Source organism: Dendropsophus ebraccatus, chromosome 3 (assembly GCF_027789765.1).
Source record: "Dendropsophus ebraccatus isolate aDenEbr1 chromosome 3, aDenEbr1.pat, whole genome shotgun sequence".
In the NCBI taxonomy this organism is placed as follows: Eukaryota; Metazoa; Chordata; class Amphibia; order Anura; family Hylidae; genus Dendropsophus; species Dendropsophus ebraccatus.
In genome coordinates this window covers 99,909,077-99,925,228 of record NC_091456.1, presented here as the reverse complement: position 1 = coordinate 99,925,228, position 16,152 = coordinate 99,909,077, and the positions used below count along the sequence as shown (strand labels likewise).

At 44.2% G+C, this 16,152-nt stretch overlaps 1 protein-coding gene across 4 annotated transcripts in view; it reads right to left on the bottom strand.

The window, feature by feature from the left end:
* Window positions 1–4,801: 4,801 nt before the first annotated feature.
* The window catches only part of LOC138785899 (mast cell protease 1A-like), a 101,469-nt gene continuing 90,118 nt past the window's right edge, over window positions 4,802–16,152 (bottom strand). For all 4 annotated transcript variants that reach the window (XM_069962364.1, XM_069962361.1, XM_069962363.1 and 1 more), the window contains 3 exons: window positions 13,892–14,033; window positions 5,797–6,048; window positions 4,802–5,082 (listed from right to left, as the gene is read on the bottom strand). In XM_069962364.1, coding sequence (XP_069818465.1) covers window positions 4,930–5,082; window positions 5,797–6,048; window positions 13,892–14,033 — 547 coding nt within the window. In that variant the 3' untranslated portion in view covers window positions 4,802–4,929. The remainder of the gene's footprint in view (window positions 5,083–5,796; window positions 6,049–13,891; window positions 14,034–16,152) is intronic.

Genomic DNA, 16,152 nt, shown 5'->3' with positions numbered 1-16,152 from the left:
ACTGCATCATTTTTGTGAATACTCTGCAGTACTGCAATGACACTCCAACATGTGTGAACACAGCCCTAATTTCACTGCAGACTTTTGAAGAGTGGTTATGAAGAGAACAGTCCTACTCACAGAAGAACTCTATGTATCTGTCACAGTCAGAAGGACGTATTCAGGAGCACGATCACCTGAAAGCCTATCAGACCGCCAAAGGTCTCTTACCTGCCTCTGTGCGGTCCAATCAGCTTTCTGCTCATTGAGCCTGCCACAGGCAGGCTCAATGAGCAGAATGCCTATAACACTGATCAATGCTATGCCTACGGCATAGCATTGTACAGTGTTTGCAGCCTAAGTATTGCAGGTAAAAGTCCCCCAGGGGTACTTAAAATGTGTAAAAGAAAAAAGTTGTTATAAGTACCCCAAAGCCCCTCCCCAAAATATAACAATCGTCATCGCGAACGGCGATCGGTGTAAACGGAAACAGGGAAAAAAGTGCCAGGATTACAGAATTTTTGTTACATTATATATTTAAAAAATGTATTAATAAGTGATCAAATTGTCCGAGCTACACATATATGGTATTAATAAAACACCCCATACAGCCCTGTAGATGAAAAACTAAAACCATAATAAGAGTCACAATAGGGCCACTTTATTAATAATTAATTGCAAAAAAAAAACAGGATTTAATAAAAAAAAAATTAGAACATTAGAGAATCTGGTTAACCTGCATGTGGTTGTGTTCGGGCTGACCTATAGAATAATGGTATCATGTCTCTTTTACCATATAGTGCATTACGTAGACACAGGAACCCCCCAAACGTTACCATATTGCATTCTTTTTTGCAATTTCGCCAATTTATATCTTCATAAATAATATTTTTGGGGATCCATTATACATGTTATGGTAGAATGAAAGACGCAATTACAAAGTACAACTATTCCTGAAAAAAACAAGCCCTTACATGGCCCTGTACATAGAAAAATGAAAGTGCTAGAGCTCTTAGAAGGGGGGAGGGAAAAACGAAAACACAAAAATAAAAATTTGCGCGGTCCACTGGGTCATTTTGAGCTTGGTCCGCAAAGGGTTAAAGTGTCATTGCCGTTTATTTATTTTTTGGCAGAAATCAATATTACAGGCGATTTTAAGAAACTTTGTAATTGGGTTTATTAGTCAAATATGCCATTATATGCATTCAAAAAGCCTTTCCCCAGGTCCCCCCCCCCTCTCTCTCATTCACTGCCCATTATCAGGAAATCTCGACTCTCTTACATCAGTCGGATCCTGTCTGTTCCATGAAAAGGGGAGGAAGGGAAAGGAGGAGGGAGATTAGTCATCAGCAGAGAGCAGAGAACAAAGGATTACACAGTGGGGAGCTGTGTGAAGCTGGTATTCAGAGGTCAGAGAGGTCAGTGCTGACATCAGAGGAGATAGCCTGGTGATGTAGCTGTAAATTAACTCTTTGTTGTCCTGTTTTGGTGCCTCATCTCCCTCAACCCCTCCCATCTCCATAGACAATCATCAAGACAGGGGGTAAAGCTTCAAACTGCTTTTTCATTATAAAAATGCATTTTTCGGCTAATAAACCCAAATACAAAGTTTCTTAAAATTGCCTGTACTATTGATTTCTGCAAAAAAAAAAGTAAACGACAGTGACACTTTAAACAATTTCTCCAACTCTGAACTAGATGAAGTTTGTAGGAGAACGTATACTTGCAGCGTGGACTGGTAGTGACTTGCTTGTAGCAGGTTCAAGGCTTGACCTTTGCAGATGATCAGGTAGAGCTCAGAGGAAACTTTAGGAGCTGAAACTTGTCCCTATTTTCTTGTCTCTTCCTGCCCATCTCCACCCCTGGTCCGTACTCAGCTCACCAGCTCCGTCGAGACTTCACCCAGCTCTGTGCTGCCCCCCCCAGCCTCACCCAGCACTGAGGAATATCTCCCTCTCCTGCAGCCTTACCTGACTGTGGTCATTGCTGACCCCTCCCCCTCCCTCCCCACCTCCCCAAGTGCACCCAGCAGTGACTCAGAGGCTGGGACGTGATCCTACGTGATAGACCTTTTCCCATGACTCACACACTGGAGAAGAGAGGTAGACTCGCTCCACGTTCTGGATTAGGTGAGTATAATGTTTTTTTTTGTGTGTGTGTTGGGGCAATGCAGGGGAACATTGTTACTATGGGGGCACAGCACAGGGTCATTACTATTGAAGAGCCCAGTACAGGGGCCATTATTACTGGAGGGCACAGTACTGGGAGCATTATTACTGGAGGGCACAGCACAGGGGGCATTATTACTAGAGGGCACAATGAACAATATCATTGTATAAGTGTAAGTTATAAATATACTACTGACTTAGGCCACATTCACACGTTCCATGTTCTGCACGGAACACGGGTGGCAGCATCTGTAATAGGATTCTTGGAGCAGGGGAACTGTATGCATATGTGCCACGCTGTAATGACAGCGCCGCACAGCTGCTTCATTACAATGTGTGAATGCGGTCTTATTCTAGCACAACACTATTCACTGTTCCATAACACATGGATGGTAGTGTGGGTATTATATAAAAAACAAGAGCAGTCTGTCCTCTAGGAGTGAGATACTGGATTGCTAGTTTGTAATCAATGTAAATGCCAGTATATTTTTAATGTACATAACTCCCTACGTCCTTCCAGTTGGTAAGGTAATGTTGGGAGACTGATATGTATGTATCTCTATTTAATAGACAGTTTCTTATCTTTAACAAGCTGCTAAGTGAAAGGGGAGGCATGACGGCCTGTTACCTTAAAAGCACAGTGGGCAGTTAGTGTAAACTAACAGTCAAATCAAATGTGTCCAATATGTAGAGGCAAAGGTGGCTATTGTCAGCCTGCCATCTATAAATGTGTCAGACAGCCCAGAGTTTGCCAAAACAAAAACAAAGCTCTTCACAAGCGCACAGTGAGCAGCTACTGCAAACTGACAGTTGCTAAAGCCGATTCAGTGTATCCAATGTGTAAGAACAGTAGCAACTGCCTGGTGCCGTTTGCCAGCCAAAACAAATGATCTTTTAGAATTCTGATCAGGCTTCTTACTGTTAGGAGATAATAGTATCTTGGTGCCTAGGCACCGCTTACCACTCATCAGTTGGGTCCACGTGCTCCTGTGTCCGTAATCGCACATGTGCCGTAGTGGGGAGGAGCGGTGCAGGCACGCTAAGCGTACCAACTGAGGGCCTTGGCTTAGAGCCTCAGTGCACTTGCGCCACTCCTCTGCACAATGGCACAGGCGCAATTTCAGACACAGGAACACGCGGGCCCAACTGATCCAGGGTGCAGGTGTGAACTGTCAAGTCGGCACGTGCAGACTTTGCTAGCAATGGTGTATGCGTGCCAGACACGGTGCATACTTTTTATATATCATTTTATTCTTTAGAAATTCATTTTCAATCGAACAGCACACAGATACTGCATACTGGTTAGGAAGTTTACATATTGCAATTTGTACGATGAAACAATTCAAAGATTGTTTTATTTAAATGTATCTTACATTGTAAGAAGAAAAAATAAAAGCTCTTTTTGTACTTAGTATGCTTGATTAATCTGCAGGATCCAAAGAGGTGAATTTACAAAGACGAGTGTATCACATGATGATGGCTGTTAATGGCTGTCACTGGCCTCCAGTGGCTATGTACAGATTGCAAGGAGGTGGGAAGCCCTCGGTCTGATAATAGCCCTTATCTAGGTGACACTTATGACATATTCCTTGGATATGCCATAACTGTCCCAGATGAGTATACCCCTTTAATCAGTATGCTGTAAAGAATCCCATCCCCTCTCCTTTATCTACCCATACAGCTTCCCTTCATCCATCTTCTCCCCTCATTGGTTGTGTCTTTTTTTGTATATATAACTGCCTAGGGCTGGAATCATTATGTATACTATCTTATATTATACAGTATACTATATTATACTTATTAAATTGAAGGTGAATTTGTAGCTTCAACTATGGACTTTTACTGTACTGTATTCTTTTACAGTCTTCAGTAAAATTTAAAGTGTGATTGGTTGCTATCCCTGCACCCAAGGTACATTAGGGGGGCATGGCATAAATCATCATAACATCAGACTGGTTGTAGATTTCTGAGACTGTTCCATGGTAGCCTCGGATTCACACGATTTGTTCAGAGGGGATTTAGTTAAGACTGGCATAATAAGACAGATATTAAAGGGGAACTCCGGATAAGAAAAACTTGTTTTCTATTAAAAATACATTAAAAGTTATATAGATGTGTCTATACAATGTATTACTGTATCTGTACAGTTCTGCCACACTGGTAGCTGATAGAAATCCAGGAAGTGAAGAAAAATGGCCCCTGTGCCAATTCACATTGTCTCCTGCTCCTGTTGCTATCCCAACTTAGGAGACAAATCTTACAAGCCTCTGTCTCACATTGTGTGTGTTTGCTCATGATACAGACAGGGGGCAGGGCATGATGTCACAGGAGGCTGGATAACCCAATCCCCTGACTGATTCACCATCTCTGACCGAACAGAAGCAGCTGCTGCTCTAATTTTACTGATTGTTATGGGCGGGGGCTGTGATGATCACATGAGGGAAAGCATTGCATTCTGGGAAATGCCAAACCAGGAAGAACAGAAACACAAAACAAACCTCTACCTGGAGTTCCCCTTTAGTAAATCCCCCCCCCCCCCGCCCTTGTATTTTTCCCTCTGTGATATATATATATATGAACATGTTTAATATTTTATTGGATACCACCATCTTTAAAAATGCAGGAGAAGGCAAATAATCCAAGGATTCTTCTGCTAAGATTCCAAGTCTAGCTTTTACACTTTATTGTATATTTTTATTTTATTGTAATAAGGACTGTATAATAGGTAAAATATTTATGAGGGTAACTATAAGACTCCCCAGGTAACATAAACATCCAAGTATCAGGTGTCTTTGGTTTCATATTGAGAGATGGTTTGTTTGATCCAATCCAGGTATTTTCCAACTCTTGCATAAACACCAGGAGGGTGATCATATCCAAAAGATACAATGCCTTCTAAAGCCTCATTGCAAACAAGGGGTCCGCCTGAGTCTCCCTATAAACACAAGAGGAACACACAAAAAAACACACACAAAATAATGATTTGCATAGTTTTAAAAGTACTGTATATTATTTTGTGATAAAACAACTAATCAACCAAATATCCCCACAACATTACAACAGTCAAACATATAACATGGTTGGTTGCTATAAACAAATGTAAAATATTCTTTTGAAATGTCCCTATTGGTGAAATCACTAAACTAAATGTTTGGAATAGAGAGTAATGTATTTATAAATGACCAATGGAAACTCCGGCCATCAGGTAAGCTATAGAGTTAAGCGGTAGTCGGCCATGCTCAATCTATCTCTTGGTATTTGATTACCGGTGGCTGAAGAAGTTGGATGCAGCCCTAGGGCTGGCTGGAAGACATGGTCACATCCTATGGCTGTATCCATGTTTACCAGGACTTTCTAGGGCTGCATCCAACTTCGCTAGCCATGGGTATTTAAATGCCATATGAATGCAAAGATAATTAGTTCTCACCATGTTACCCACAACAGCGGAAACTTTTGGTTTTATTATAAGAACAGGATCAGATCACATCAAAGTACAGCTGGATACATTCTCCCAAAAGTTTGTTTAGAAAACGTTACTCTGTGTTGTTTTTTTAATTATTATTTGGATCTGACCTTGTTCTTGCCACCATAGATACTTGGAACTGTATTACAGGAGTCTGAAAGTGATTTGCATAGCAAATATACATACCTGGCTGGAGTCTGTGATTTTGTTGTTGCTTCCTGCACAGATCATTCCATCTGTCAATCCAGGAAAGTATCGACGACACAACCTACGGCTTACAATAGTAACATTGGTCTCAAATAATTTATCTGTGGTATGTGTCATGTCAATCAGTCCCCAGCCTGCAACACTGCAGGGCGTATTCTTTGGGAGGTCACTGCTGCTGGAAGGAAGTGGAATTGGCTGTACATATTCATTTAATTCGGCCGGGGATGAAAGCTGGTAGAAGTAGAAATATTACAGTCACTATTGATTTCCATCACTATATTGATTATAATTATTGTATCTATGTAATGCCAACATATTCCTTAGCCCTGTGCAGAGCTTGTCATCACTCCCTAATAGATGGAAATAGATGGAAAACACAGCGTCTACCAAGTTGTCTTTAACTAAGGTGACAGGAAGAGTTCCTACTTATTAATGATAGCCATAGCCAGGGCTGTATTTACCACTAGGCACCCGTGGTCCGGTGCCTAGGGCAGCAGCTTGGGGGTATGATGAGGTCTGGTGTGGTGGTGTTGTTCTGGTCTGATATGGCTGTGACGCCTGGAGCTATTAGGCACCAATTGATCATTCCTGTGGTGAGAATTCCTTCAGACAATATACAGACTGCTGTAATCATTCATTCAATGTGGAAATCTATGTTTTAAACTGTCTAATTCACATTTTTATGGTTTTTAACTATGTTTCTACATGTAAAGAAATGCATGTGGCCGAAACCACGCTCCCGCACGATGGGGCGTCTTTAGGTTTAGTGCCTAGGGCAGCAGCAGCTCTTAAAGGGGTATTCCCCCCAAAATTATTTTTGCATTATTACGTTGTTACGTAGCTTTCCATCTTTCCAATATAAAGTTATTATGGATTTTGCACAGTTTTGCTGTTATCTAGATGAACTTATCCCCACCGAATGCATAGAATCATCAACTCTCAATCCAACCCGACACGCTCCCTGCTCCTGGCCCCCACCCTCGGAGTCGGCATCACGTGTCCTCCCTCTCTTCAATGGGCCGGGTTAGCGCTTGTAACCCGTCTCACTGAAGTGAAGGAGGATAGTGAGACAGTTACAGCTGCTGCTGCTGTTCACCTGCTGGACGGTGGCGGCATCACCCTTGGCATCCTGAACCCGACACTCACCCGCGGCCCGCAGCCCCCCCCCCTTGATTCACCGACTGGCTCGTGGCTAGCAACCCCCCCCCCCCCCCCCGGGATATGTGTGTGTAATATTAGCCTGTGGATGACAGAACTGCGGGGTTGGATGCAGCGCAGTCCTGTCATCCACGGGCTAATATAACACACATGTCCCGGGGGGGGGTGTTAGCCGCGGGCCAGTCAGTGAGTCAAGGGGGGGGGCTGCGGGCCGCGGGTGAGTGCCGGGTTCAGGGGGGGTTGTGAGTGACGGGGCCAGAGCTTGCCAGGTCACTGCTGAAAGCCGCACCGCTGATCTGGTGAGAGACGCTTCTGTATGCATTGACCCGGCAAGCTCCTTTTCCCGCCGGTGCTTGGGTCTCACAGGGGGACAAAGTTCTTTATCCAGGAGATCCGGTCCCGTTACTCACAATCCCCAGAGATCAGCCATCCTTCGCCTGCTACTCCAGCCCGGGGAGCCAGCCCTGAGCTGGAGTAGCATGCGCCGTCACTCACAGCCTTCACAGCCTGCTGCAGAGAAAATTAATTTTGGGAATATCTCCTTTATGGTGTGTTCACACCTACAGGATCTGCAGCTGATTTTCTGCAGCAGATTTCATTTAAATAACTGAACACAGCATCAAATCTGCTGCAGATCTGCTGCAGATCCTGTAGGTGTGAACGCACCCTTACAGCAAGTGACCCCCCCTATGATCACTGTGTGTTTTGTTGCTTAGTAAACACAGTCCTGTTGGTAGTGGGCAGGAAGAAAGCAAAGGGGGCGGGTACAAAGGGTCCAATCAGGGAGAAGCATTGCATGATGGGAAATGTAGTTTCCTATCTTGGTTATAGATGGCTCTCAGAAAAATTTTAACCCAGGAACGGCAGCAACTAGAAAAACAGGAGATGGCTCAAAATACTCAGGGGGACTTGGCGAGTAAGACCAGCTAGGTTTGGGAGCATTTCATTTTTTTAGCTCTTGGGGGGAATACCCCTTTAATACGGCCCTGGCCATAACTCTACCCCCCCCCAAAAAAAAAACTATAGTCACTGTACGTAAGGACGTAACTGTACGTCCATTTTGCGGTGCATTGCCGCTCATGAACATACAGTTATGTCCCCGGATGAAACTAGTGCAGAAACTGCGCGGCTGTTCCATTCGTGGTGGGTCCTGGCTGTCAGTGATAGCCAACACCCACCGCAACTGCCGCGATCCGAAGTCATTGCAATTGCAGCATCTGAAGGAGAATTCCTCCTCTATTAACCATTGGGTCTGTGCGACACAATTGCACAGCCCAGTGGCGTCCCTGAGGTTTCCAGTGTCATAGCTGTCAGGCTCAGCTCTCAGTCTGATCAGCTATGCCTATGATAGGCATATTACATGGCAGTGCAGATCAGTAATGCAATGTAATCTGCCTGTCATCAGGCAACCAGATAGTAAAGTCCCCATGGTGGGACAGTGAAATAAAGTAAAAAAAAAAAATTATATATATGTTACAATATACACATAATTCCCATAGCCCCCAATGCAATAATGTAGAAAAAAGTATACATATTAAGTATTGTCGCATGTATATGAGAGGAGGAGGCCATGACTAGAACCTGACAAGTGAGGTAAGGAAGCAGAGATGAAGAGCTGGGCATTCAAGATGGTGTCAATACCCTAATGCTCAGCGGGAACACAGTGGTGCTGAGCCAGGATGCAGCACTGAGGTTGGAGAAATATACCAGGGTTCCTACAGCTTCCCCAGGTGTCCGCCATAGGAGCCTGCTCCATACACCTGCACTCAGCAAGCAGGCTGGCTCTACAGTAGTAACAAAGTGCTGGAGGGACTCTCTAGTTCTCTAGTTCCTCCATAAAGGAGGCTAAGGGGCCTATTCCACGGAGCGATAATCGGCCGAATTGGCCCGATTCGGCCAATTATCGCTTGGTGGAATAGAGTAAAGGATCATCCGATGATCGTGTCGTCAGCTGATTGTTTATTTAGGCCCAAACCTAAAATCATCGGTCACCCACCGTGCATCGCTTCGTGGAATAGCGATGCGCGGCAGGCAACCAAAGATTTGAGAAGCAGCATACATTACCTAGCAGGGCTTCTCCTCCGCTCCGTCTTCCTCCCCGGGTCCCGCGGCGCAGCATTAGCTTCGGTGTGGCCTGAAACGCTGCGGCCAGTGATCAGCTGAGCGATCTGACAGCTCAGTCAGGCCGCTCCGGAGTTGATGCTGCGCCGCGGGACCCGGGGAGGAAGTCGCAGCGGAGGAGAAGCCCTGCTAGGTAATGTATTCTGCAAGGGCGGCAAGAACATCGGTAATGATGTCCCTGCAGCCCTCGCTAAACGATCATCGGGCAGTGGAATAGGCACAGTAAACGAGCGCCGATCTAGCACTGTAGATCGGGCCTGTGGAATAGGGCCCTAAATCATTTGGGGATTGGAGAGGAATATCTTTTTCATTGCATGAAGAAAACCAATGTGTTATATACCAGGATGGAGAAGGGGGAAACATGAATGGCAGTGGGAGTGCTGGCTATTTAAATGAGTTAAAGGTTGTATGAAAGGGAGAGTGGGCAAGCAGTGCCTGATATTGGAGGCACAATGACAACGTACTGTTCACCCTAACTCTGAGCGGAGGCGAGGATTACAGATTTGAGATTATTGAAAGGGGTGAGGGAAGTGGCTGTATCCAAGAGATTAAGGGATTGGGATTCCTGGTTAAGGGAATGTTGTGGGAAGGTACTCATATACTAAGCATGTGAATGTATGTTTACAAATGTAAGAAAAAGAACATATAGGGGGAGATTTATGAAAAGGTGTAAATATACACCTGGTGTAAACTGCCCACAGCAACCAATCACAGCTCAGCTTTCAGCTCTGGTAAAATATAAGAGGAGCTGTGATTGGTTGCTGTGGGCAGTTTACACCAGGTGTATATATCTCATGGAATATAGAGGGGCTAAAGGAGGCCAATAAGTGTACTGCAATTTGATTCCCTTAAAAAAACAGCTTTTGGGGATTATAGGACTACAGGAAAAGCATTTGATGCCATAGTCTAGTCACTTGTTAAATAAAGGGTGGATTAGTCAGCGTATCACTCATTTCGTACTTTGTTCTCACGGGAAGTTAGCTTACTAATTTATGTCATAAGATGTTTAAAGACCCAGAGGGCCATTTTGTGGGAGTGCATTGTACAATTTATAAATAGTCTTGTATACTGGTGATGGTATGGCTACCTCCACCATACTCTAGTGCGCCCATTAGGGTGATATTGAAACAACCTACTGAACTACCTACGATGTGGATGGGGGATTTAAACAGGGTGGTTGACTTGAGAATAGATACATTTTCAATAGATGCTGATGTGAGGAGCGGAGGTATAAGCCCTTTTGGTAGATTGATGTCAGAAGCAGGATATCATGCTATATGGAGACTAAAGTGGCAACAGGAAAAGTGGTACTCGTGCTTCATCTACTTATCACTGTCCTCTATTGACCTGGGTTCCTGAACTCGCCTATTCTCCCTATGGTGAACAAGGTAGAATATTTACCTAGAGCCCTATTGGACCATTCTCTGTTCTGGCATCTTAACCCATAACACAGCCACATTCTCAAATAGCAGAATTCTTTGCATTTAATGAAGGACTGTGTCAATGGATGAGCTCTGGGACAGGCTGAAGGCTACAAAGAGGGGAGCATTCACACATTAGATTCAAAAGATTAAAACACAGACTGAGAGGTTGGGAGTACCTCAGAGATAGGGTATCTGAAACAGAGAGGATACATATTAGTGTTAATACCCCAGAGACTTTAAGGAACTGAAAAGAGGCGCAAGAGCTATAGTAGGCACATATTTTGGAACAGGCTAATAACAAGAGAATGTTGCTTAAACAGCTGTATTAACAGGAAGGGGAGCAGACGGGGAGACTTCTTGCTAGCATTGCACATGCGCAGAGCAAGAATTCATATGTCCATCATCTGGTTACGTAGGGGGAGCCCAACTAGAGCATGCCATTGACATATTGGCTGAATGTTGCAGATTTTACAAGACATTGTATCAGTCCAGGAAGGACTTGCACAACGCAGCAACTTAATATGTATCTGGAAGGGTTGACCCTCCCCACGCGTAGCCAGGAGAACAGGGAGGCTCTGGAAGCTCCAGTAACGCTGCCATAAGTAAGATGGCCAACAATAAAGTCCCTTGAGGGGATGGTATTGCCATGGAAGTATATAGGGTGTAAAAAGAGGAATTGTCACAAAAGATGCTTAATATGTTGGAAAACAGTTTTGACCTAGGAGCCCTCCCAGCCTCTATGTATGAGGCCATTATAGTGCTATTACCTAAAGAGGGCAAAGACCCTACTAAAATAGACTCTTACAGATCACTGTTGACAACAGACATAAAGATACTAGCTAATAGGCTGTCAACAGTGATTATGTCAATCATACATACAGACTACGTAGGATTCATGTCATCTAGGTCAACAGCCATTAATTTGAGACTATATGGTACACAATGCTCCAGTGTGGCTACCTAAATACTAATTTAGGAAAATGCATAATCTTTTCAAAGATCTGGTGTGGAAGAATAGGTCCCACCGCATTAAAGGGATTATCCAGTGTTACAAGAATGTGTCCACTTTCTTCCAGAGATAGCATGACTCTTGTCTCCAGCTTGGGTACAAGTTTTGCAACTCCATTGAAGTGAATGGAGCTTAATTGCAAACCACCCATGAACTGGAGTTGTATTGTCTCTGGAAGAAAGTGGTTACCCCTTTAAAAGCTACAACTTCCAAAGGACAAAGAGGGACTGGCCGTATTAATGTTTGCATATATTATATAGCAACGCAATTTCAACATTTTAGGTGTTGGGCAAAAGAACACTGGTGAGACTGCAGGGAGCCAGAGGAGGGGCTGCCGAGACAATACAGGAGGCCCATAGTAGATAGTGGCAGTCTGCTGTCGCCACTCCTATAACACGAAGCGACAGCCAGGAGGCTATCGCTATAGTTCTCGAAATTTTGGTTCATGCTTTAAAACAACGATCAGCCGACATTGTGGTATTATGCATTGTGCTATTCAAAACACCAGATTGTACAAAACATATGTGAAATAACCCTTTTTTAAGAGAAATATTAAATTGAAGGGCTTCTGGCAGTGGAAACAAAATGGAAGGGTGTGTTTACATCAACTATATCATCAAGGCAAGCTAAAACATTACAGCAAATGAAAGAGGAGTTCTCACTGCCTAATACAGTGTTTTATTGGGCCAAAAGGAAGACACTTACCTTAATATATTCTCCTCGAGTTTGATGGATTGTATATTACAGTCTGATGATTCTAGGGGGGTAATCTCTTGAGTATATACTAAACTATAAGACTCACTGTCTCACGGATGGAGACAATGAGATTGAAACAAGAGGCAGACATAGGGTCTATGCAGGGCCGTATTACCAGCTGCTGCTGCCCTAGGCACGAAACCTGAAGACACCTCATCTTGGAGAGCGTGGGGGAGTGTGGTTTCAGACACATGCTTTTTTTCTACATGTAGAAACATTGTCTGAATCGTGTTTTTCCTGTTTTTTACTGCTTAAAACATAAATTTCCACATAGAATCAATGATTAGAGCAGTCTGCATATTGTCTGAAGGAAATAGGTAGGTAATAGCTCCAGGCGTCACAGCCACACCAGACCTGACCGTACCTCCTCCCCTACCCCCCCTCAAAAAGACGCCAGATTTACTGTCAAGTCTGACCAGGAGGTGGGAGACTAAAAAAAATAAAAACAAAAAAAAATTGTGGTTTTCCCCCCCCCCCCCCCCCCGCTCCCTGGTGCTGCCCCCCTGCAAGGTGCTGCCCTAGGCACCGGACAGCGGGTGCCTAGTGGTAAATACGGCCCTGGGTCTATGGAGAAAGAAGAATGGACAGATATACATACCTCTATTCATAATCTATCGTTGAATATTGTCCAGAGAAGGTCACAGCTATTTCTCATTCACAGAGTGTACAGAACGCTGAAGCTGTTATATAGAATGCATTTTAAAGATTCTGTTATCTGTCCCAGGTGTACGGAAGAGATGGCGGATCCAATGCACTTGCTTCAGGGATGCGGGATATTGGGGGAATTGTGGAAGCAGACTAAAGGCCCTATTCCACGGAACGATTATCGTCCATATTCGGCCGATACGGACGATAATCGTCCCGTGGAATAGAGTGCAACGATCATCCGACATCGTTCATGTCGGCTGATCGTTGCAGTCGCTTGTTTTTCAACATGTTGAAAAACAAGCGACTGATATAGCAGCGATCTGCTGCCGTTGCTCCGTTGAATAGGAGCGTCGGCAGCAGACTCTGCTATATCCTATGGGCTGCCCGGATGATCTAGCGATCACCCGGGCAGCCTCCCCCCCCCCCCCCCGCCGCTACCCTCCCGCACTCACCCGCTCGCTGCCGCCGCGTTGAATAGCGGCGGCAGCGAGCGGGGAACGAGGAGCAAACGAGCGCTGAGAGCGCTCGTTTGCTGCTCTGACGACCCGTGTAATAGGCCCTTAAGGAATTGGTGCTGAAAGTATTCAATGTTAGATTGCCAGATTCCAGAATCACATGAATAAGTTATAGCATCTCAGAGCTAAACCCACATAAAGAGAGACAGGTTTAAAAAAATGGGCATGTTCTGGACCGCTCCTGAAGGGGATAATCCCTACAATGTCCAGAAAGACTCTTTTAGTGCCCATTTTCCATTACTGAAGGTACAGAGTAATATCATGAAGACAAAGCAGCAGCTCTGTGAGGACTTACAATGAGGACAATCAGACAGTGAGCATCCATATTTTCCTATCCATGTTACAACTCACATACTGCCATTCTGCTGTGAGAATATACTCTAATTTCCTACATAAAAGGCTGCATTACTGTCCTTATAGAAAGATGAAATGATTAATCTTACCTTTAACAACAAGACATCATTAAATGGCATGGATGCTTCATCATCATATTCTGGGTGTATGTGATAACTCTCAACCCCGAGAATCTGTTGGGTTTCCTCTGGCTGAGTGATATCATGAGCCCCAAGGATGACAACTATATCCCTATAAAGACATAATTTGCTTGGGTTCAAATAAAATGATATATTTTGCAAGCTTATTTACATCTTAAAATCAATGCAGCTACTGTCAGTAGTTATTTACTGGAAATGCTTTACAGGGGTTATCTAATCTTTGAAAAAAGTTAAAGAGAAAGTAACAGCAGCTTAGAAGACTCTAACCTACTGTTATGTTTCCATATGGTAGGGGCTGTTTTCAGTCGTCACTAATTCAATATGCAAATATTCATTCAGCACTCTACAGTGATTAGCACCAGAGTGATGCTACTGTAGAGCACCGCCTCTATATTCATGAGGAGGAGTGGGCCAACAGGGTTGATTGGTGCACTACAGTCCCACCCCCAGTGCACCAAACCACCTTATTTGCATATTGAGGCTATGTTCACATGTAGTAAAAGACCGTCCGTTCCGTGACCCGGCCGGATTATCTTTCGGGCTGCAGAGTTGATCTTTCGGGCTGCACCAAAGCACACAATAGAGCGTACGGCCGGAACCGCTCGCTCTATTGTGTTAACTGACAGGGTTTTCTGTGGCCGCTTTTCACTGAATAGTGGCCGCAGAAAACTGACATGTCAGTTGTTTGCTGCACCGCTAAGGATCCCGACCAGAGCGTATACTATGTGTATACGCTCCGTCCGGGATCCCATACATGGCAACGTAACGTATCTCTTCGTATAAATCGCAGGTTAGAGTCTTCTGTAATATACACGTGTAACACCATGTACATTTACCTGTTTGTGTTACTGTATACTGTATAAAATGTGTGTGTGTATATGTCTAAAAAATTGTTCTCATTTGCCTCATTAGAGTGATACACTGGAAGCTCATTATTAAACTCACTGATATTGCTATATGTAGTTTTCTGATATAATCTAACATTATGTCTGAAATCTTTTCAGAAAAAAAATATATACACTGCTCAAAAAATAAAGGGAACACTCAAATAACACATCCTAGATCTGAATGAATGAAATATTCTCATTGAATACTTTGTTCTGTACAAAGTTGAATGTGCTGACAACAAAATCAAATGCATTAACTAGAGATGAGCGAATACGATTTGATTGAGTAGGTATTCGATTGAATATTGAGGTATTTGAAAGATTCGAATTCATTCGAGTAGTGAGGCAAATATGCGGGAAACATTCGAAACCCCTCCCATCGCAGTTGGCGCTTTTTTTAATCCAATGACCATGCAGGGAGGCCATGAGGGACCCTGGGAGTACGCACACAGCGCGAAACCGGCATCTATCCTCATTGAACCACATGACTTTGAATCTTAAATACTTGGCTCCCGCCTCTCAACCGCAGATGAGCTTGGGGTGTTAGGTGCACCCAGGCATGCTCCCCCTAATGTCCCAGTGTCATTCCGGAGGTGTTTGCATCGTTTAGGGAGGTTTTATGAGGGACTTGGTGACCTCCAAGTGGTCGAATTTTGATTTCCAAGTGCCGCAAATTTTTTTCCCATAGACTATAATGGGATCGTATACTCGAATATCGGTGCCTATTTCATTCGAATTCTCGAAAGTCGAATATTTCACTACTCACTCATCTCTAGTATTAACCAATGGAGGCCTGGATTTGGAGTCACACACAGAAGTGGAAAAACACTCTCCAGGCTGATCCAACTTTGATGTAATGTCCTTAAAACAAGTCAAAATGAGGCTCAGTATTGTGTGTGGCCTCCACATGCCTGTATGACCTCCCTACAATACCTGGGCAGACTTTCCCTACAACTCCTGGACAGTCTGTGGTGTAATGGTGGGTGGATGGAGCGAGACATCTGTGAAGAGTACAGGGCGCCAATGTTGAATCTGCCAATCTTGGTGTTTTCTGGTAAATGCCAATCACCCTGTATGGTATTGGACATTAAGCACAACGCCAACTTGTGGAAGTCGGGCCCTGATTCCACCCTTATGGAGTCATTTTCTAACCATTTGTGCAGACACATGCACAGGGGCGTAGCTAAAGGCTGATGGGCCCTGGTGCAAAATTTTAGCTTGGGGCCCCCCCTATGCCATCTGATGAGGCACAGTCAGGCAGTGAAGTTTGTTGGTTTGGCTCACATAGTAACATAAGGCTTGATCAGCAATGTGGCTGACTAT